This window comes from Cuculus canorus, chromosome 31, assembly GCF_017976375.1.
Source record: "Cuculus canorus isolate bCucCan1 chromosome 31, bCucCan1.pri, whole genome shotgun sequence".
Lineage (NCBI taxonomy): Eukaryota > Metazoa > Chordata > Aves > Cuculiformes > Cuculidae > Cuculus > Cuculus canorus.
The window spans coordinates 145862-167940 of record NC_071431.1 but is presented as its reverse complement, the minus strand read 5'-3'; the positions used below and the strand labels follow the sequence as shown (position 1 = coordinate 167940).

The 22079-nt window shown below is 64.4% G+C and overlaps 1 protein-coding gene across 1 annotated transcript; it reads left to right on the top strand.

The window, feature by feature from the left end:
- The first annotated feature begins 216 nt into the window (after positions 1-216).
- On the top strand, positions 217-21717 carry SKIC2 (SKI2 subunit of superkiller complex). Its single transcript, XM_054051949.1, is given in 30 exon segments — positions 217-284; positions 935-1053; positions 1450-1559; positions 1906-2023; positions 2411-2507; positions 2919-2996; positions 3124-3177; positions 3445-3653; positions 3736-3879; positions 4834-4979; positions 6321-6473; positions 7104-7188; positions 7817-7923; positions 8426-8575; positions 9046-9142; positions 9837-10049; positions 10834-10944; positions 11375-11486; positions 11843-11961; positions 13649-13786; positions 15163-15300; positions 15903-16007; positions 16682-16823; positions 17442-17550; positions 18455-18514; positions 18516-18654; positions 18740-18850; positions 19777-19995; positions 20671-20811; positions 21507-21717. Coding segments are annotated over 30 exon segments (3744 nt in total). The 5' UTR covers positions 217-265; the 3' UTR covers positions 21708-21717.
- Positions 21718-22079: the final 362 nt, after the last annotated feature.

The window sequence follows — 22079 nt, the reverse complement described above, 5'->3', positions numbered from 1 at the left end:
GGGGGTGCGCAGAACAAACCTTGGCAATAGAGATAAAGCGGCGCATTCCCACAATGCCCCGCGCGAGACTCATTTGCGTAGCCCCGCCCACAAACTGAGAGGCGCGATCTAGCGCTCTCTGCAGTGATTGGCGGAGAAGCTTCCGCCTGGCTGCCAGCACTTCCGGTTGGCTACAAAGAGTTCCGGTTAAGTGGGTGGGACTTCCTGTGGGGGGAGGAGCTTCCGGGTGTAAGGGGGTGGGGATCGTTGTAGTTCGGAGGAGAGGATGGAGCTGGAGCGGATCGGTGTGTGTGTGGGGGGAATGGGGGCTATGGGGGGCGTTATAGGGGTCTGGGGGGGCTATGGGGATGGGGGGGCGTTATAGGGGTCTGGGGGGGCTATGGGGATGGGGGGGCGTTATAGGGGTCTGGGGGGGCTATGGGGATCTGGGGCGCTATGGGGTGGTGTTATAGGGGTCTGGGGGGCTATGGGGTGTCTCAGGGGATGGGGGTTCTGGGGGGGCGTTATAGGGGTCTGGGGGGGCTATGGGGGGGGTCTCAGGGTCTGGGGGGGCGTTATAGGGATCTGGGGGTGCTATGGGGTGGCGTTATAGGGGTCTGGGGGGCCTCAGGGGGTGGGGGGGCATTATTGGGGTCTGAGGGGAACTATGGGGGGTCTCAGGGGATGGGGGGCATTATAGGGGTCTGGGGGGGCTCGGGAAGGGGTGGGATTGAGGGGGCTGTGGGGTTTTTGGGGGGGCTGTGGGTGTTCTTTGGGGGTTCTGGGGGTCATGGTGGGGTGTGGGGTTTGGGGGGGGCTCGGGAAGGGGGGGATTGAGGGGGCTGTGGGGTTTTTGGGAGGGCTGTGGGGGTTCTTTGGGGGTGTCTGGGGGTCATGGGGGGGGTGTGGGATTTGGGGGGGTCTCTGGGTGGTCTCTGACACTGCCCCCCCCCAGCGCTGCCCCCCCCCGGGGCGCTGGAGCTGCCGCTGGCGCTGTTGGAGCTCGGCTGTGCCGGGCGCTTCGAGCTTCTGCGGGGACCCCCGGGGGGGGCGGCACCCCCACATCGCACCACGGTGAGTCTGGAGCCGGGGTGGGGGGGGCGGGGGAACCCCATCCTGAGGGACCCCCCAAACCCTCCCCGGGCCCCCCTGGACCCCCTTTTGGCCCCCAACCCCCCCGTGTCCCTAAACTCTGATGCCCCTCTTTTGCTCTCCTGACACCCCCTTTGCCCCCCCATGCGTGACACCCCCACTTTTGCCCCCCATGACCCCCTTTTTGCCCCCCCCGGGCCTGAGTCCCCCCTCATTTCCCCCCATGACCCCCCTTTTACCCCCAGTCCCTTCTTTTTGGCTCCCCTCAAACCCTGACCCCCCCTTTTGCTCTCTTTGACCCCCCTTTTTGCTCTCTGTGCCCCCCCGAGCCCCTCTTTTGCCCCCCCCACCCTGACCCCCTACTTTTTGCCCCCCCAGCTCCCGCAGGGGCTCCCCCCCTTCACGCTCCCCCCCTCGTTGGAGCTGGAGCAGCGATTTTTGGGGTCCCCCGAATGGCTGCCCCCCCACCAGCACCAGCGGGCACCCAGGTATGGGGGGGGCACCCCAAAATGGGGCGGGGGGGTCAAATGAGGGCCCAAAATGGGGTGGGGGTGACAAATGAGGGCCCTAAATAGGGGGATACACCCCAAGATGGGGCGGGGGGGGACAAATGAGGGCCCAAAATGGGGGGGGGACACACCCCAAGATGGGGCGGGGGGGGGCGAATGAGGGCTCAAAACGAGAGGAGGGGACCCCAAAATGGAGCGGGGGGGGCAAACGAGGGTCCAAAATGGGGCAGGGGGCCCCCAAATGAGGGGGAACGGGGGGGTCCTGGGGGAGTTTGGGGGGTCTTGGTGGTCCCTGACCCCCCCATTTTTATTGCCCCCCCCCCAGGCAATGGGATCGGGCGCCGCAGCCGCGGAATCTCTTTGCGTTGGAACCGACCCCCCCCGGGGGGGCTCTGAGGGCGCTGAGGGACCCCCATAGTGGGGCCTTGAGGGGCTTCTGCGAGGTGGGGGGCACGGGGGGGGTCTGGGGGGCTCTGGGGTTGGTGGGCGGGGTCTGGGGGACCCCCATAGTGGGGTCTTATGGGGTTTGGGGGGGGAGGCATGGGGAGGGCCTGGGGGGAATCTTGGGGGGGGGGGGCTGAGAGACCCCCATAGTGGGGACTTGAGGGGCTTCATTTGGGGGGGGGGGGGTCTGGGGGCATCGTATGAGCTTGAGGGGGGACCTGGGAGAGGGTTTGGGGGGGCTGGGGGACCCCTCAGTGGAGTTTTAAGGGGTTCTGAGAGGGGTGGGGGGGCCATAGGAGGGGCTCTGGGTCTGGGGGGGGGGGGGTCTTAGGGGTCCAGAGGTGGCTTTTGGTGTCCCTGACCCCCTCTTTTGCCCCCCCCCCCAGGAGCCCCTCCCCGCCAGTCTCTCCCCCCGCAGCTCGCTCTCGCTCCAGCGCCCCCCCGCGCCCCCCCAGAGCGGCCCCAGCGCCCCCTTCTGGCCAGGTGAGACCCCCCCCCCACACCCCAAACCCCCCGTGCCCCCCCCAGCCCCCCCAAACCCTTTCCCCGTGCCCCCCCAGCCCCAACCCCCTCCCCCATTCCCCCTTCTGCCCTCCCCAGGCCCCCCCAAACCTCCCCCATCTGCCCCCCCCAGCCCCCCCCCCCAGCGCCCCCAAACCCTTCCCCTGTGCCCCCCCAGCCCCAAAATCCCCTCATACCCCCCCGTGACCCCCCTGAACCCCTCTTTACCCTCCCCAAACTTCTCCTTTTGTCCCCCCCAGCCCCAAAATCTCCCCCGTTCTCCTCTCCAAACCCCTTCCTTATGCCGCCCCCGGCCCCAAAATTTCCCCCATGACCCCCCCCAGCCCCAAAATCCCCCCCAAATTTCCCCCCTGACCCCCCCGTACCCCCCAGGGGGTCTGGACGAGCCCAGCCTGGAGCAGCTTCGCGCCCCCCCCGGCGACGAAGAGGAAGACATTGACTTCGAGAGGGGTACGCGACCCCCCCCCCCGTTATTTTGGGGGCGCCCCTTGGTTTTTGAGGTGCCCCCCCGCTCTTTTGGGGGTGCCCCATCCCTATTTTGGGGTCCTCCTCTTTAATTCCACACCCCCCCGCCCAGGGCTGCTGACGACCCCCCCTGGCATGAAACGTGGCGTCGACTTCGAACCTTCAGGTGGGTTTGGGGGTGGTTTTACCCCTGGGGGGGGCGGATTTACCCCTGGGGGGGGCGGTTTGAGGTTAAAGGGGCTCAGTTTTACCCCTGGGGGGGCAGTTTGGGGTTAAAGGGGCTCAGTTTTACCCCGGGGGGGGCAGTTTGGGGTTAAAGGGGCTCAGTTTTACCCCGGGGGGGGCAGTTTGGGGTTAAAGGGGCTCAGTTTTACCCCTGGGGGGGGTCCCTTTTACCCCTCGGGGGGTCCCTTTTCCCCTGACCCCCCCCCAGGGGCGCCCGCGCGGGGACCCCTCTCTCTTTCCAGCCTCCTCGGTGCCCTCGACGCCTTCGATCTGGGGGGGTCCGAACCTTCGGGGGGGTCCGAAGCCTCTGGGGGGGCTTTGGGGGGGTCCAAACCCTTCGGGGGGGGCAGTTCCGCCCCCCCTTCGCCCCCCCCGTGCCCCCCCCGCCGCGCCGACAGTCTGGAGGAGCTGCTGCAGGTTGGATTTTGGGGGGGGGGGGTTGGTTTTGGGGGGTCTCTGTGTCCGCCCCTTTGCTCACAGCCCCCCCGTTCCTTCGCAGCCCCCTCCCCTCAAGGGGGAAGGGCCCCCCCCGGCCCCCCCCGAGGCCCCCCCGGCCCCCCCCGAGGAAGAATGGGCGGAACTGATCGACGCCAGCGCCCCCGTCCCCGACTTCGAGACCCTCGTGCCCGACCCGGCCTTCAAGGTTGGGGGGCTCAACGCTGGGGGGGGGACTTGGGGGGGGGTAAGGGGTGCTTGAGGGCTTTAGGGGGGTCTTTAGGGGGGTCCTGGGGGGATTTGGGGGGGTCTAAGCAGTTTATATGGATCTTGATGGGGTGTTTGGGGGTGGCTTGAGGGGTTTTGGGGGGTCATGGGGGGCCTTTGAGGGGTTTGGGGGGTCTTTAGGTGGGTCTTGGGGGGCTTTGGGGGGTCCAAAGCAGTTTGTGTGGCTCGTGATGGGGTGTTTGGGGGCGACATGAGGGGTTTGGGGGGTCATGGGGGGGGTTTGAGGTGTTGGGGGGGCTTTGAGGGGTTTGGGGGCTTTGAGGGGGTCTTGGGGGGGCTTTGAGGGGTCTGAAGCAGTTTATGCGGATCCTGATGGGGTGTTTGGGGGCGACTTGAGGGGTTTGGGGGGTCTTTAGGTGGGTCTGGGGGGCTTTGAGGGGGTCCTGGGGGGGTTTGGGGGGGTTTTTAGGTGTTTTTGGGGGGCTATAAGGGGTTCCTGAGAGGTTTGGGGGTGTTCTTAAGGTCTTTGAGGGTCTTGATGGGGATCCTGGGGGGGTCTGGGGGGGCCCTGGGGTGTTTGGGGGGTCATAAGGAGGGCTTAAAGGGTTTGGGGGAGTCATTGGGGGGATTGTGAAGATCTTTGGGGGGGTGTTGGGGTGTTGGGTTGGTTTTGGGGGTTCTGAGGGGTTTGGGGGGGACCTGAGGGGTTTGGGGGAGATCTTGGGGAGTCCCGGGGGGGACCCTGAGTTTGTGGCCCCCCCGAGCGATTACAGACTCATTTTTGGGGCACTTTCTCTGTGTTTTGGGGCACTTTCTCTGCGTTTTGGGGCACTTTCTCCAGGTTTTGGGGTTCTGGTGGCCGTGGGGGGGGGGGTGTGCAGTGTCCCTGATTTTGGGGTTCCCCCTGACCCCCCTCTTTTTGCCCCCCCCGCAGTGGCCCTTCACCCCCGACCCCTTCCAGCAGCGCGCGGTGCTGTGTTTGGAGCGCGGACATTCGCTGCTCGTGGCCGCCCACACCTCTGCCGGCAAAACCGCCGTGGCCGAGTACGCCCTGGCGCTGGCCCGGAGACACCTCACCCGGTGGGTACCCCAAAAATGGGGGGACCCCAAAACTCACCGAACCCCAAAACACCCCCACAAATCTCTCCAAAACTCCCCAATCTCAGCTGAGACCCCAAAACCCCCATCCTGGTCGGCAAAGCCGCGGCGGTGGCCAAATACGCCGTGGCACTGGCCCGGAGACACTTCACCCGGTGGGTACCCCAAAATGGGGGGACCCCAAAACCCTCTGAACCCCAAATCCTCCTTAGGATCCCCCCAAATCTCCCCCAAAGCCCCCAATCTCATACGGAGCGTCAAAGCCTTCATCTTGGCCAACAAAGCCACGGCAGTGGCCAAATACGCTCTGGCATTGGCCCGGAGACACTTCACCTGGTGGGTCCCCCAAAATGGGGGGACCCCAAACCCCCCTGAACCCCAAAACCCCCTGCAAAACCTCCCCAAAACTCCCCAATTTCAGCTGAGACCCCAAAACCCCCATCCTGGTCGTCAAAGCCGCGGCGGTGGCCAAATGCGCCCTGGCATTAGCCTGGAGACGCCTCACCCGGTGGGTGCCCCAAAAACGGGGGGGCCCCGAGCCCCTAAAGCCCCCTTGGGATCCCCCAAAACTCCCCAATCTCAGCCGAGAACCCCAAAACCCCCTTTTTTCTTCTCATTTTGGGGGTTCATCTCCACAATCCTCCATTTTGGCCGCTAATCCCCCCGTTTCCCTCCCCAATCTCCTCTTTTCTCCCCCATCTCGGGGTCCCCCGTTCTCATTTCGGGGTCCCCCTTTTTCCTCCTCATATTTCCTGCTGCCACTTTGGGGGTTCAACCCCAACACCCCCTTTCTCCCCCTTCAATTTGGGGGTTCAGCCCCTCAATTCTCTTTTTTTCACCCCTAATCCCCACATTTTCCCCCCTCAACGCCCCATTTCCCCCCTCATTTTGGGGGTTCACTCCCCTGACCCCCCATTTCCCCTTTCTTTTGGGGGGTTCACCTCTCCCACTCCCTTTTCCCCCTCAATTTGGGGGTTCAGCCCCTCAATTCTCTCTTTTTCTCATAATCCTTACGTTTTCCTCTCCAACCCCCAATTGCTCCCCCTGACCCACCATTTCTGCCCTCATTTTAGGGGTTCACCCCCTGACCTCCCATTTCCCCCCTCATTTTGGGGGTTCACCCCCCTGACCACGCACTTCTCTCCTCATTTTAGGGGTTCACCCCCCCCCGGACCCCCTTTTTCCTCGCTCGATTTGGGATTTCTGCTCCCTGGACCCCTATTTTCCCCCCTAATCCCCCATTTCCCTCCCCAATCCGCCTTCCTCCCCTCTCCATTTCGGGGTGTCCCCCCCTCTAATTTCGGGGTCCCCCCTTTTTTCCAGGGCCATCTACACATCTCCCATCAAAGCTCTTTCGAACCAGAAGTTCCGGGAGTTCCGGGCGGCGTTCGGCGAGGCGGGCGTGGGGCTGCTGACAGGGGACGCGCAGCTGCGCCCCGACGCCCCCTGCCTCGTCATGACCACCGAGATCCTGAGGTGGGGCACCCCCAAACCGAGCCCCGAACCCCAAAACCCCAAACTGAACCCCGAAACCTCAAACCCAAACCCAGACCCAAAGCCAACCCCGAGCCGAGTCCCAAACCCCAAACTGAACCTCAAACCAAAGACCCGAATCAGACGCTGACGCTGAGATCCTGCAGTGAGGCACCCCCAAAACGAACCACGAACCCCCAAAATGAGCCCCGAACCCCAAAACCCCAAACTGAATCTCAAAGTCCAAACCGAGTCCAAACTCAAACCCAACCCCAAACTGAGCCCCAAACCCCAAAACAAACCTTAAACCAAAACCCCAAATCAAACTCTGACACTGAGATCGTGACGTGAGGGACCCCAAAACCAAGTCCCAAACCCCAAAACCCCAAACTGAGCCCCAAAACCCCAAACTGAGTCCCAAAACCTCAAACTGAGCCCCAAAACCCACCACCAAACCTCAAAACAAAGCCGCAAGCCAGACTTTGACACAGAGGTCCTGTGGTGAGGGACCCCCAAACCGAACCCTGAACCCCCACAAATACCTCCCTGACTCTCATATCGCCCCCTGACCCCCCAGATCCCCCCCTGCCCCCCAATTTCACCCCCTGCCCCCCCAAATCTCACTCTTTCCAGGTCGATGCTCTACAATGGCTCTGAGGTTTTGCGAGACCTGGAATGGGTGATTTTTGATGAGGTTCATTACATTAACGATGAAGAGGTGAGAAAAGGGGGGTCGAGGAGGGGGTCCCAAGGGTTTTGGGGGGCTCTTAGTGGTTTTGGGGACCCCCACAGCCCCCCAATTCCCCCCCAAGTCCCCCGAGTATGTGGTGGTGAGAGAGGAGGCGCTGAGGATGCTCTCAGACCATCAGTGGGTTTGAGCGGAGGTTTGGGGGGTCCAGGGGGGTGTTTGGGGGGGTCTTAGGGGTTTTGGGGGGGGTTCAAGAGTTTTGAGGGGCTCTTAATGGTTTTGGGGACCCCCCCCAGCCTCCCAAACCCCCCCAAATCCCCCCAGTACGTGGTGGTGAGGGAGGAGGTGCCGAGGATGCTCTTGGACCATCAGTGGGGTTTTGGGGGGTCCGAGGGGGTCTCAGGGGTTTTGGGGGGGGTCTCAGGGGTTTTGGGGGGTCTGAGGGGGTCTCAGGGGTTTTGGGGGACTCTTAGGAGTTTTGGGGACCCCCCTGAACCTCTTCAAGTATGTGGCAGTGAGGGAGGAAGCGCTGAGGATGCTCTTAGAGAGTCAGTGGGGCTGAGTGGGGGTTTGGGGGGTCCAGGAGGGTTTGGGGGGGTCCGGGGGAGGTCTCAGGGGTTTTGGGGACCCCCCCTGACCCCCCTTTTTCCCCCCCCAGCGAGGGGTGGTGTGGGAGGAGGTGCTGATAATGCTCCCCGAACACGTTCGCCTCGTCCTGCTCAGCGCCACCATCCCCAACGCCATGGAGTTCGCCCAGTGGGTCGGGTACGAGGGGCACTGGGAGGGACTGGGAGGAACTGGGGAGGTGTTGGGGGTCCCGGGGGGGGGAATTGGGGGTCCCTGCGGGGTTTTGGGGTTCTGGAGGTCCGGATTCTGCCCTGTTTCACCCCATTTCCCCCCACCCACCCCCGGGGCACTAAGTGTCGGCGGCTGCAGGTGCTGAGGCTGTGGCAGCTCCAGTTCCAAACTGGGGGGCGCTGGTGGAACTGGGGGGGCACTGTTGGAACTGGGGGGGTCCCTGGAGGAGTTTTGGGGTTGGGAGGGCCCAATTCTATCCAGTTTCACCCCATTTTTGCCCTTCCCCCCCCCCCCCCAACCAGGCACACTGAGTGCCATCGGCTGTGGGTGCTGAGCACCCAGTGCTGTGGGGGGGACTGGGAGGAACTGGGGGGCACTGGTGGAACTGGGGGGCACTGGTGGAACTGGGGGGTCCCGGGGGGTTATTTTGGGGTTCAGGGGCCCGATTCTGCCCGTTTTGCCCCCCCAGACGTACAAAGCGCCGTCGGCTGCGGGTGCTGAGCACGCGGCGTCGCCCGGTGCCGCTGCAGCATTTCCTCTTCGCCGGGGGGGCCCTCGGCTCCCGCCCCCCACAGCTCTTCCTCCTGCTCGACGCCAACGGGCACTTCAGCACCCAGGCGTGAGACCCACGGCTGCCCCACGGCTGCCCCACGGCTGCCCCATAGCCACCCCTCTGCAACCCACGGCTGCCCCATAGCGACCCACGGCTGCCCCATAGCTGGCTCACAGTGACCCACAGCTGCCCCATAGCTTCCCCCCATCTCCCCTCAGCCCCACGGCTGCCCCATAGCATTCCCCCATCTCCCCTCAGCCCCCCAGCTGCCCCATAGTGCCCCCCATCTCCCCTCAGCTGCCCCATAGCGCCCCCTGTCTCCCCATAGTGCCCCCCCGTCTCCCCATAGTGCCCCCCCGTCTCCCCATAGCGCCCCCCATCTCCCCATAGCGCCCTATGGCTGCCCCATAGCGCTCCCCGGCTGCCCCATAGCGCCCCCCGGCTGCCCCATAGCGCCCCCCCATCTCCCCATAGCGCCCCCCGGCTGCCCCATAGCGCCCCCCGGCTGCCCCATAGCGCCCCCTATCTCCCCACAGGTACTATGAGGCCGTAGAGGCCAAGAAGCAGCAGATGAGCAAATTCGCGCAGAGCTTTGGGGCGCGGCAGCCGGGGGGGGGCAGCACCCCGGGCCAGGTGGGCACTTGGGGGGCACTTGAGGGGGGGGCTGCCCCCTTATTGCCCCCCTCTTTCCTCCCTATTACCCCATATTCTCCTGGAACCGCCTCCTATTGCCCCCCCACCCCCCGCATTTTGCCCCTCGTTGCCCTCTGTGCTCCCCTATTGCCCCACGTCCCCCCCTTTTGCCCTCATGGCACCCCAATTGCCCCACAGCCCCCCACAATCCCCTCATTTTGCCCCCATAACCACTCCCTTTTGACCCCTAACCCCCATTTTGCCCCCCATTTTACCCCCCATTGCCCCTTAGCCCCCCATACCCTCCATTTTACCCCCTCATCTCCTCCATACCCCTCCCTATTGCCCCCCCGCCCCCCATTTTGCCCCCATATCTGCCTATAATCCCCTCTTATTGCCCCCTACTCTCCCTATTGCCCCATAACCCCCCATTTTGCCCCCATCACCCCCTCCTATTGCCTCCCTACCCCCCCTATTGCCCCCCAACCCCCCCGATTTGCCCCCCTCACCCCGGTTTTGCCCCCCCAGGACCGGGGGCCCTGGCTGGCGCTGCTGCGGACATGGGGACTGCTCCCCCCGTACCCCCCCCTCTTGCCCCCTAGCCCCCCATTTTGCCCCTATAACCCTCCCTACCCCCCCTATTGCCCCCAGCCCCCCCCGATTTGCCCCCCTCACCCCGGTTTTGCCCCCCCAGGACCGGGGGGCCTGGCTGGCGCTGCTGGGGCTGCTGCGGGCGCAGGGGCTGCTCCCGGCCGTCGCCTTCACCTTCTCGCGTGGAGGATGCGACGCTCGCGCCGCCGCGCTGGGACCCCTCGACCTCCTGAGCAGCGCCGAGCGGACGCGAGCCCGAGCCTTCCTGCAGCGATGCCTCTCCCGCCTCGGCGCGCCCGACCGCAAACTGCCCCAGGTGCGCCGCTATGGGGCGGCTGTGGGGCAGAGAGAGGGGTTTGGGGGGTTGTGGGGCAGCTATGGGGCAAAGGGGGCCTATGGGGAGCACCCCTGAGCCTTCCTGTAGCGCTGCCTCGCCTGCTTGGGGGGCAACGATCAGTGTCTGCCCCAGGTACGGGGGGGTTATGGGGCAGCTATGGGGCAGGGAGAGGGTTTTGGGGGGTTATGGGGCAGCTATGGGGCAAAGGGGGCCTATGGGGAGCACCTCTGAGCCTTCCTGCAGCGCTGCCTCGCCTGCTTGGGGGGCAACGAGCGGTGCCTGCCCCAGGTACGGGGGGGTTATGGGGCAGCTATGGGGCAGGGAGAGAATTATGGGGGGTTGTGGGGCTGCTATGGGGCAGGGAGAGAATTATGGGGGGTTGTGGGGCTGCTATGGGGCAGGGAGAGAATTATGGGGGGCTATGGGGCAGCTGTGGGGCAGAGGGGGGGTATGGGGCAATGGGGAGCTATGGGGAGCACCCCTGAGCCTTCCTGCAGTGCTGCCTCGTGCGCTGGGGGGGCACCAACCACAAACTGACCCCGGTACAGGGGGGTTGTGGGGTACAGGGGGGGTCTATGGGGCAGCTATGGGGCAGGGGAGGGGCTGTGGGGCAATGGGGGGCTGGGAAGGAGGAGGGAAATGGGGGGGCGTGATGAGGGGGGATCTGTGGGGTGGGGGGAGGAGGATTGGGGGGCTGGGAGCTGGTCCGTGGGAGGCTGGGGGGTTGCTAAGGGGCTGCCCCCCAAGTGCCTGTGCCCCCCAGGTGGTTCGGCTGTCGGAGCTGCTGCTGCGTGGGATCGGGGTCCATCACGGGGGGGTTCTGCCCCTCCTCAAGGAGGTCGTGGAGATGCTCTTCAGCCAAGGGCTCGTCAAGGTGTGGGGCAGCCGTGGGGCGGGGGAGCCTGGGGCACGGTGTGGGGCAGCCGTGGGGCAGAGGGCGGGGGAGCCTGGGGCGCAGTGTGGGGCAGGAGATGGGGTTGTTGTTCAGTCTAGGTGTGGGGCATGACGGGGAGACCCTGGGGCACGCTGTGGGGCAGCCATGGGGCAGGACGGGGAGGCCCCCTGAGACGTGGTGTGGGGCAGCTATGGGGCAGGGGATGGGCATGTTGTTTAGGGAAGATATGAGGCAGCCGTGGGGCAGAGGGCGGGGGAGCCTGGGGCACGGTGTGGGGCAGCCATGGGGTCACTGAGGGGCGCAGCGTCCCGCCCCACTGCGGGGCTCATCCTGCCCCACGGCGCCCCCCAGCTACCCCCTTAGGCCGCCCCACACGTGCCCCCTGCCCCACACGTTGGCTGCCCCACAGCTGCTCTTCGCCACCGAGACCTTCGCCATGGGGGTGAACATGCCGGCGCGCACCGTCGTCTTCGACTCCATCCGCAAACACGACGGCAACGGCTTCCGCGACCTCCTGCCCGGTGAGCGGCCGCTGGGGGGCAGCTATGGGGCGGCTGGGGGGCTCTGCGACAGCCGTGGGGCAGGCTGTGGGGCAGCCGTGGCGTTTTGGGTCAGGCTGTGGGTAGCTGTGGGTCAGGCTATGGGGCTCTGGGTCAGCCGTGAGCCTGTGGGTCAGGCTGTGGGGTAGCTGTGAGTTTGTGGGTCAGCCTATGGGGCTATGGGGCGGCTGTGGGTTACACTATGGGGCTCTGGAGCTGCTGTGGGTCAGGGCATGGGTCAATCATGGGGTTGTGGGTCAGGCTGTGGGGCTCTGGGTCAGCTGTGGGTCAGGCTGTGGGGCTCTGGGGCAGCCGTGGGTCAGCCGTGGGTCCCGCAGGTGAGTACGTGCAGATGTCGGGCCGGGCCGGGCGCCGCGGTTTGGACGCCACGGGCTGCGTCATCGTCCTGTGCCGCGGAGCCGTCCCTGAGCTCGCCGACCTGCACCGCGTCATGCTGGTGAGCACGCGTGTGTCATGGCTCCTACACGCCTGTCCCCGTGTCCCCAACACGCGTGTGCCACGGCCCCTACATGCCTGTTCCGTGTCCCCAACATGCGTGTGTCACGGCCCCTACCCTACATGTTTCCATGTTGTCATGACACTGAGCACCCCAAAAACGCTCTCAGACACCCCAAAAACACCTCAGAAACCCCCCAAACGCCTCAGAACCCCCAAAAAATGCCTCAAAACGCTCTAAAATGCTTTAGAAACCCCTAGAACCCCTCAGACACCCCAAAAGTGCCTCAGAACCCCCCCAAACACCTCAGAAACCCCCAGAACCTCTCAGACACCCCTAAAGTGCCTCAGAACCCCCCCAAAATGCCTCAGAACCCCCTAAAACGCCTCAGAAACCCTCAGAACCTCTCAGACACCCCAAAAATGCCTCAGAAACCCTCCAAAATCCCTTAGAACTCCCCAAACTCCTCAGAAAGGTCTTAAAATGCCTCAGAATTCCCCAAAATGCCTCAGAAATCCCTAGAAATCCTCAGACACCCTAAAAATGCCTCAGAACCCCCCCAAAATCCCTCAGAACTCCCCAAAACATCTCAGAAAGGCCCTAAAATGGCTCAGATGCTCCAAAAGTGCCTGAGAAACCCCCTAAAATGCCTTAGAAACCCCCAGAACCTCTCAGACACCCCAAAAGCGCCTCAGAAACCCCCTAAAATGCCTCAGAAACCCTCAGAACCTCTCAGACACCCCAAAAATGCCTCAGAAACTCCCCAAAACACCTCAGAAAGGCCCTAAAATGCCTCAGAATTCTCCAAAACGCCTCAGAAATGCGCCGAAACCTTCAGACACCCTAAAAATGCCTCAGAAACCCCCCGAAATCCCTCAGAACTCCCCAAAACACCTCAGAAAGGCCCTAAAATGCCTCAGAATTCTCCAAAACGCCTCAGAAATGCGCCGAAACCTTCAGACACCCTAAAAATGCCTCAGAAACCCCCCGAAATCCCTCAGAACTCCCCAAAACATCTCAGAAAGGCCCTAAAATGGCTCAGATGCTCCAAAAGTGCCTCAGAACCCCCCCAAAATGCCTCAGAACTCCTCAAAACACCTCAGAAAGGCCCTAAAATGCCTCAGATGCTCCAAAAATGCCTCAGAACCCCCTAAAATGCCTTAGAAACCCCCAGAACCCCTCAGACACCCTAAAAATGCCTCAGTAACCCCCCAAAATCCCTCAGAACTCCCCAAAACACCTCAGAAAGGCCATAAAATGTCTCAGAAACCCCCAGAAACCCTCAGACACCCCAAAAACGCCTCATAACCCCCCCAAAATGCCTCAGAACTCCCACAAATGCCTCAGAAAGGCCCTAAAACGCCTCAGACCCCCCCGAAAACACCTCAGAACCCCCGAAATCGTGTCTCTGTGCCCCCGTGTCCCCACGCGTGTGTCACTGTGCCACTCTGCGTCCCCTGCATGTGTGTGTGTGTCCCCAAAGTCCTCCACACGTGTCCCTGTGTCTCCCCACGTCCCGCACACGCGTGTCCGTGTGTTTTGTCATGTCCCAACACATGTGTATCCCCTGACTCGTTTCCCACACACGCGTGTCCCCTGACTCGTTTCCCACACACGCGTGTCCCCTGACTCACGTCCCTCACACGCGTGTCCCCTGACGCGTGTCCCCTCACACGCGTGTGTTCAGGGCCGCGCGGCGCCGCTGCAGTCGCGGTTCCGCCTGACGTACGGGATGGTTCTGGCTCTGCTCCGCGCCCGCGCTCTGCGCCTCGAGGATGTGCTGCGGCGCAGCTTCGCCGAGTTCCCCCGACAGCGACACGCCACGGTCACGCCTGGGGGGGGACACGGGGGGACACAATGGGGGGACACGGGGGGAGATGGGGGTGTGGGGGGAGATGAGAGGAGAGGGAGGGAGATGGAGGGGGGGACATGGGGGGAGATGGACGGGGGGACGTGGGGGGAGTTGGAGGAAGATGGGGATGTGGGGGACATGGGGGGAGATGGGGGAGATGGGGGGAGATGGGGACGTGAGGAGAGGATGGGGACGTGGGGGGAGATGAGAGGAGAGGGAGGGAGATGGGGACGTGGGGGACATGGGGGGAGATGGGGGAGATGGAAGGGGGATACGGGAACGTGGGGACATGGGGGAGATGGAGGAAGATGGGGACATGGGGAAAGATGGGGTCATCGGGGGAGATGGAGGACACGGGGGGAGATGGGGATGTGGGGGGAGATGGAGGGAGATGGGGGTGTGGGGGACAAGGGGGGAGATGGGGGAGATGGGAATGTGAGGGACACAGGAACATGGGGACATGGAGGAAGATGGGGTCATCGGGGGAGATGGAGGACATGGAGGGAGATAGGGATGTGGGGGGAGGTGGAGGGAGATGGGGGTGTGGGGGACACAGGGGGAGATGGGGGAGATGGAGGAGGGGAGATGGGGGGAGATGGGGTCATCGGGGGGAGATGGGGGACACAGGGAGATGGGGACATGGAGGAAGATGTAGGAAGATGGGGACGTGGGGGAAGATGGGGTCATCAGGGGAGACAGGGGACACGGGGGGAGATGGGGCTGTGGGGGAAGATGGGGAGAGGGAGGACATGGGGGGACGGTGGGGATGAGGGATGGGGCAGTGGGGATGGAGAGGAGATGGGAACATGGAGGGATGGGGGAGATGGGGACACGTTGGGGGGGACGTGGGGGCGGAGGGGGACATGGAGGGACGCGAGAGAAGATGGGGGACGTGGGGAGAGATGGGAGGAGCTGAGGAGATGGCGGGAGATGGGGGACACGAGGGAGATGTGGGGGGAAATGGCGAGAGATGAGGGGAGATGGGGGACACTGAGGGGGTACGGAGGGAGGGGGGACATGGGGGGACACGGGGGGAGGTGGGGGAGATGGGGGACGTGAGACATGATGGGGGACATGGGGGGAGATGGGGGAGATGGGGATGTAGGGGGACTTGGGGAGATGGGGGACGTGATGGGGGGAGATGGAGATAAGGAAATGGGGATGTGGGGGGACATGGGGGGATGTGGGGGACATGATGGGAGGGTGTGGGGGTAGACGGGGAAATGGGGCTGTGGGGGGAGATGGGGGGCCATGGGGGGCTATGGGGGCCGTGGGGGGCCATAGGGGCCATGGGGGGGTCACGGGGGGGCTTTGGGGGGGGCCGTGGGTGACGTGCCGCCCCCCCTCAGGCGCAGGAGCATCGGCTGCGGGAGCTGCGGGGGGCGCTGGCGGCTTTGGGGGACCCCGAGGCGGGGGGGGCCCTCCCCGACCTGCCCCCCTATCACCGCACCGTCACCGAGCTGCGGGCGGCGAGGGGGGTCCTGCAGGTGGGGGGGAACTGGGGAGGGGGGGACCCCAAAACTGGGGAGGGGGGGGCCCCAAACTGGGGAGGGACGGACCCCAATCTGGGGAGAGGGGGGGTCAAGTGGGGAGGGGGGGCTCAACTGGGGAGGGGGGGGGACCCAACCTAGGGAGAGGAGGGGTCAAACTGGGGAGGGGGGACCCCAAACTGGGGAGAGGGGTGGTCAAATGGGAAGGGGGGGGCTCAAATGGGGAGGGGGGACCCCAAACTGGGGAGAGGAGGGGTCAAACTGGAGAAGGGGGGGCTCAAATGGGGAGGAGACACCCCCAAACTTGGGAAGTTTGGGGGGGGCTCAAATGGGGAGGAGACACCCCCAAACTTGGGAAGTTTTGGGTCCTCCCAATGTGAGTCAGAGTTTTGGGGTCCCCATTGACTGGTTTTGGGGTCTGCTCTGATGGGTTTTGGGGTCCCCCATGACTCTGGGTGGAGATTTCGGGGTCCCTGGTGGGTTGTGAGGCCCCCTGATGGTTTTCAGGCCGCCCCCCCCGAGGGGTTTTGGGGTCCCCCGATGGGTTTTGGGGTCCTAAGTGGGTTTTGGGGTCTCATGACGGGTTTGGGGGTCCCCAGCGTCACCTGGCGCAGTCGCCGTCGGGGCTGCGGGTGTTGGCGCCGGGACGCGTGGTCGTCGTCTGCACCCCAAAACACCCCAATGCCCTGGGGGTCATCCTGCAGGTACCCCCAGACACCCCAACACCCTCCGAGCCCCCCGAAATGCCCCTGAGACCCCCCAAACCCCCCGACATCCCCCGTGAGCCCCCCAAAACGCCCCTGAGCCTCCACTGAGCCCCCCAAAACCCCCCTGAGACCCCCCCACAGACACCCCAACACCCTGGGGATTATCCTGCAGGTATCCCGAGCCCCCCAAAATCCCCCTAAGACCCCCCCACTTTTCTCCTCCACCCCATTTTTGCCCCTTTTTACCCCCCCTTTTGCCCCCTTTCCCTGCACCCTCTTTTTGCTCTCTCACCCCTTTTTTCCCCCCCTTTTTGCCATCTCTCACCCCCACTTCTGCCCCCCATTTTTGCTGCCTCTCACCCCCTTTTTACCCCCTTTTCCCCCCCCTTTTTGCCCCCTCACTCCCTTTTCCCCCTCTTTTTGCCCCCTCACCCCCTTTCCCCCCCCTTTTTGCCCCCTCACCCCCTTCCCCCCCCTTTTTGCCCCCCCACCCCCTTTTCCCCCTCTTTTTGCCCCCCCACCCCCTTCCCCCCCTTTTTGCCCCCTCACCCCCTTTCCCCCCTCTTTTTGCCCCCCCACCCCCTTCCCCCCCCCTTTTTGCCCCCTCACCCCCTTTTTGCCCCCCTTTTTGCCCCCTCACCCCCTTTTCCCCCCCCTTTTTGCCCCCCCAGGTCTCCCCCGACAGCTCCGGCCGTACCTTCTCGACGCTGGTGCTGAGCGACCCCCCCGCCCAGGATGGGGGGTCCCCCCCGGCCCCCCCCGACGCCCCCCGCCCCGAGGACCTGCTGCTCACCCGCCTCTTCCTGCCCGAGGGTCAGTTTGGGGGGACCAAGGGGGCCCTCAAACCCTGGGACCCCTTTTGGAGGGGGCTGGGGGGGTGCCTTGAAGCCTGGGGCCCCTTTTTGGGGGGGTCCCCAAACCCTGGGACCCCTTTTCTGTGTGGGTCAGCGCTCCTGTTTTGAAGGTCCCCCATTTTGGGGTCACCCCCCACATTTTAGGGTCCCCACCACCCATTTTGGGGTCTTTTTCTCCCATTTTGCGGTGCCCCACACCCCATTTTGGGGTCTTTTCCTCCCATTTTGAGGTCCCCCCCTTACATTTTGGGTCCCCGCCCTCCATTTTGGGGTCCCCCTTCCCCTCGCCTTCGGGTCCCCCTCTATTTCAGGGTCCCCACCCCCCATTTTGGGGTTCTTTCCTCACATTTTGGGGTCCCCTCTCACATTTTGAGGTGTCCTCCCCCATTTTGGGGTCCCCCACTTGTTTTTCAGGGGGTGTCCCCCCTGCTTTGGGGTATCCCCCCATTTTGGGGTCCCCACTCCCCATTTTGGAGCCCTTTCCCCCCCATTTTGGGATCTCCGCCCCCATCTCCTCTTCCCGTTTTGGGGTGGCCCCCCCCATTTTGGCCCCCCCTCACGTTTTGGGGTCCCCCAGGCCCCCCCGCGGCGGTGCTGGCGCAGGTGCCCCCCGAGGGCATCGTGGGGATCACGTCCAAGACGCTGCGAGTGAACCCCGAAACTCTGCTGCGGGCGTTGGGCCCCCGGTGAGGGGGGGATTGGGGGGGCTGTGGGTCAGAGAGAGGGGGTTTGGGGGGGCTGTGGGTCAGAGAGAGGGGGTTTGGGGGGGCTGGGGGTCAACTGGGGGGATTTGGGGGGGTTGGGGGTGAATAAGGGGGATTTGGGGGGGGCTATGGGTCAATTTGGGGGGAACTGAGGGGGTTTGGGGTCAGGTAGAGGGGGTTTGGGGGTGAATTGGGGGGGCTATGGACTAATGGGGGGAATTGGGGGATTTGGGGGTAAATTGGGGGGGGTCTGGGGTCAAATTGGGGGGGTCTGGGGGTGAATGGAGGGGATTGGGGGTGAATTTGGGGTGTTTGGATGATTTGGGGGTGCCTAGAGGCGAGCTGGGGGGGTTGGGAGTAAGTCGGGGGGGGCTCAGGGGGTGAACTGGGGGGCTTTTGGGGTCCCTGGGTGGGGCTTTTAGGGGTTCCTGATCCCCCATTTTCCTCCCGAACCCCAAGAAGGAGGGGGTAGGGGAGGTACCTCACTTTTGAGGACCCAGAGTGGATTTTGGGGGGTCCTGTGTGGATTTTGGGGGTTCCTGACCCCCCTATGGCCCCCCCACAGCCCCTAAGGGTGGGGGTACCTCACTTTTGGGGTCCTGAGGTGGATTTTAGGGGCTCATGAGTGGCTTTTTGGGGTTCCTGATCCCCCTATGCCCCCCCCAGCCCCTAAGGGGGGGGTACCTCACTTTTGGGGTCCCAAGGTGGATTTTGGGGGGTCCTGGGTGGCTTTTGTGGGTTCCTGACCCCCCTAATTTCCCCCCCAGACCCTAAGAGTGGGGGTACCTCACTTTTGGGGTCCCTGAGTGTCTTTTGGAGATATTGGGGGGTTCCGGGTTGGTTTTTGGGGGTTCCTGACGCCCCCTCTTCTCCCCCCCCCCCCCAGCTCCCCCCCCAGCCCCGAGGTGGGGTCTGTGGTTCAGGAGCTGCTGCGGCTGTCGGGGGGGGGGGGGTCCCCCCCTTTTGGATTTGGGGTCCCTCCCCCTCCGCACCCCCGAAGCCGTGGAAGCGGCCGCTCACGTCCGGAGCCTCTCGGCCGCTCTCGGCTCCTTCCGCTGCGTCCACAGCCCTCGCTTTGCCCAAGAGGTCAGTGGAGGGTTTTGGGGGGGGTCTGAAAGATTTGGGGGACCCCCTCCTCACCCCCTCTTTTTGCCCCCTCCCCCGTTCCCAGTATGCCCAGTTTGACGCCCGTCAGGAGCTGCAGCAGCAACTGGAGCAGCTCCAGTTCCAACTCTCGGATCAGGCGCTGGAGCTGCTGCCCGAGTACCACCAGCGCCTCCAGGTGGGACCCCAAAACACCCCCCGGCACCCCAAAACACCCCAGGGACCCCCCCAGATTCCCTTCTGGCACCCCAACACCCCCCTTTCCCCCGTGATCCCTCCAGATCTCCCCTCAAACCCCAACCTCCCCCAGAACCCCCCCAATTCCCCCCTGGCACCCCAACCCGCCCCCAGGACCCCCCCAAATCCCCCTACATCTCCTCCAGCACCCCAAAAAAACCCTGAGACCCCCCCAGATCCCCCCTGGCACTCCAACCCCCGCCTCGAGACCTCCTCAAATCCCCCTAGAAGCCCCCTCAGCACCCCAAACCCCCTCCCGGGACCCCCCCAAATCCCCACAGTTCCCCCCACCCCCCCCGGCACCTCAAAACTCCCCCGGGACCCCCTCAAATCGCCCCTGGCACCCCAAAGCTCCCCTGGAACCCCCCCAAATCCACTGGGACACTCCCCTGACCTGCTGATGTCCTTTTCCGCCCCGCCATGTCCCTGACCCCCCTGTACCCCTTTTCCCCCCTTACCCCCTTTTTTACCCCCATACCCCCATTTCCCCCCCATACCATCTTTTTCCCCCCCATACCCCCCTTTTTCCTCCCTGTACCCCCTTTTTTCTCCCCCCCGTACCCGCATTCCCCCCCCATACCCCCCTTTTTCCCCCCTTACCCCCATTTTTCCCCCCATACCCCCTTTTTTCCCCCCCGTACCCCCATTTTCCCCCCCATACCCCCATTTTCCCCCCCCTTACCCCATCTTTCCCCCCCCGTACCCCCTTTTTTCCCCCCCTTACCCCCCTTTCCCCCCCCGTACCCCCATTTTTCCCCCCCTTACCCCCTTTTCCCCCCCCCGTACCCCCATCTTTCCCCCCCCCGTACCCCCTTTTCCCCCCCCATACCCCCCTTTCCCCCCCCGTACCCCCTTTTTTCCCGGCAGGTGCTGCGGGCTCTGGGCTATGTGGGTCGGGGGGACGCGGTGGCTTTGGGGGGACGCGTGGCTTCGCTGCTGAGCGCCCACGAACTGCTGCTGACGGAGCTGCTGTTGGGTAACGTTCTGGCGCCGCTGCGCCCCGAGGAGTGCGCGGCTCTGCTGGCCTGCACGGCCGGGGGGGGCCGCGGGGACCCCCCGAAGCGCCTGCCCCCCGCCCTGCTGCAGGTACCCCCAAAAACGAAAAACTGGGGGGCTGGAAGGGGGGGATCTGGGCGGCTTTGGGGGGTTAGAGGGGGATTTTGGGGGGTTGTAGGGGGATTTGGGGGGGCTTGGGGGGCTCTGCTGGTGTGAAAAGCCAGAGGGGGCGTCACGGGGACCCCCCCAAACTCCTCCCCTCACCCCTGATACAGGTACCCCCCAAAAATTGGGCAGGACCCCCAAAAGTGAGGGGCATTTTGGGGCTGGAAGGGGGGATCTGGGGGGCTATGGGGAGGTTTTGGGGGGCCTGGGGGCTCTTCTTGGTCTGACGGGGGGGAGCACAGGGACTCCCCAAAACCGCCTCCTCACCCCCTCCAGGTACCCCCAGAAAACAAAGTGGGACCCCCAAAAATGGAGTCTTTGGGGACTGGAAGGGGGTTATGGGGGAGTTTTGAGGGTTATGGGGGGGTTTTGGGGGGCTGTGGGGGGCGATTGGGGGTCCCTGATGGTGTGTGGAGTTGGGGGGGGGCACAGGGACCCCCCCAAACCAACTGCCCCCCTACGCCGCTCCAGGTACCCCCCAGAAATGGGGTGGGACCCCCCAAAAATGTTTGTTTCTGAGGCTGCGGGGGGGTCTCTGTGGGCTGTGGGGGGTTCTGGGGGGCGTCTCTGACTCGGGGTCCCCCCGTTTCGCCCCCCCAGGCGGTGGAGCAGGTCCGGGGGGTCGCTCTGCGCCTCGGGCGCCTCCAGCAGGAGATGGGGCTCCCCCAGAACCCCCAGGACTGCGTCGACGAGCTCGGCTTCGGCCTCACCGAGGTCGTCTACGAGTGGGCGAGAGGCGTGGTGAGAGAGCGGCCCCCCTGCGGCACCCCAAAACCCCCGAGACCACCCCCAGGACCTCCCAAAACCCCTGAGACCCCCCCCGGGACCCCCAAAATCCCTGAGACACCCCCGCCGTGGCACCCCAAAACCCCTGAGACCACCCCCAGAACCTCCCAAAACCCCTGAGACACCCCCTGGGACCCCCAAACCCCCTGAGACACCCCGTGGGACCCCCAAAACCCCTGAGAAACCCCCGCCGTGACACCCCAAAATCCCTGAGACCCTCCCTGGGATCCCCCAAACCCCCTGGGACAGCCCCGCAACCCCCCCAAACCCCTGTGGCCCCCCCAAACATCCTGAGACCCCCCCTATGGCCCCCGCAAACCCCTGGGATACCCCCCAAGACCCCTTGGACCCCCTAAAACCCCCTTGGGACTCCCCTAAACCCCCTGGGATGCCTCAAAACCCCCGCGACCCCCACAGATACCCCCCTGGGACACCCACAAAACCCCTGGGACTCCCCAAAACCCCGCTGGGACTCTCCAATTTCCCCCCTGGGACCCCCAATCCCCCCATTCTCTCCCTTCCCACCCTCTGGGACCCCCATTCCCCCTCCTCCGGGCCCCCCCGACCCCCCATTCTCCCCCCATTTCCCCTTTTCTCCCCGATTCTCTCCTTGGGACCCCCACCCCCCATCCTGACCCCCGACTCCGCAGCCCTTTGCGGAGCTGCCGGGACTGCCGGGGCTGCAGGAAGGCGCAGTGGTGCGGTGCATTCAGCGCCTGGAGGAGCGCTGCCGAGAGCTGCGGAGCGCCGCGCGCCTCGTGGGGGAACCCGCCCTCGCCGCCAAGATGGAGGCGGCCGCCACCGCCATCAAGCGCGACATCGTCTTCGCCGCCAGTCTCTACACCCAATAAAGGCCGTGAAACCCTCCCCCCGTTTGGCCCAAATGGTTTGACCTGACCCCCCCCCACCCACCCAGTACACATGGTTTGATCCAAGCGCCCCCCATTGCCCCACACGGTTCAATCTGCCCCCCCCCCGTTGTCTCCAAATGGTTCAATCCAACCCCCCCATTGGGCCAAATGGTTCAATCCAACCCCCTCGCACACACATGGTTTGATCCAACCCCCCCATTGGCCCAAATGGTTCAATCCACACTCACCCATTGCCTCTAAATGGTTTGATCCGAGTCCCCCCACATGGTTTGATCCACCTCCCCATCGCCTGACATGGTTCAATCCCCCCCCCATTGCACCTAAATGGTTTGATCCAACCCCATGGTTCAG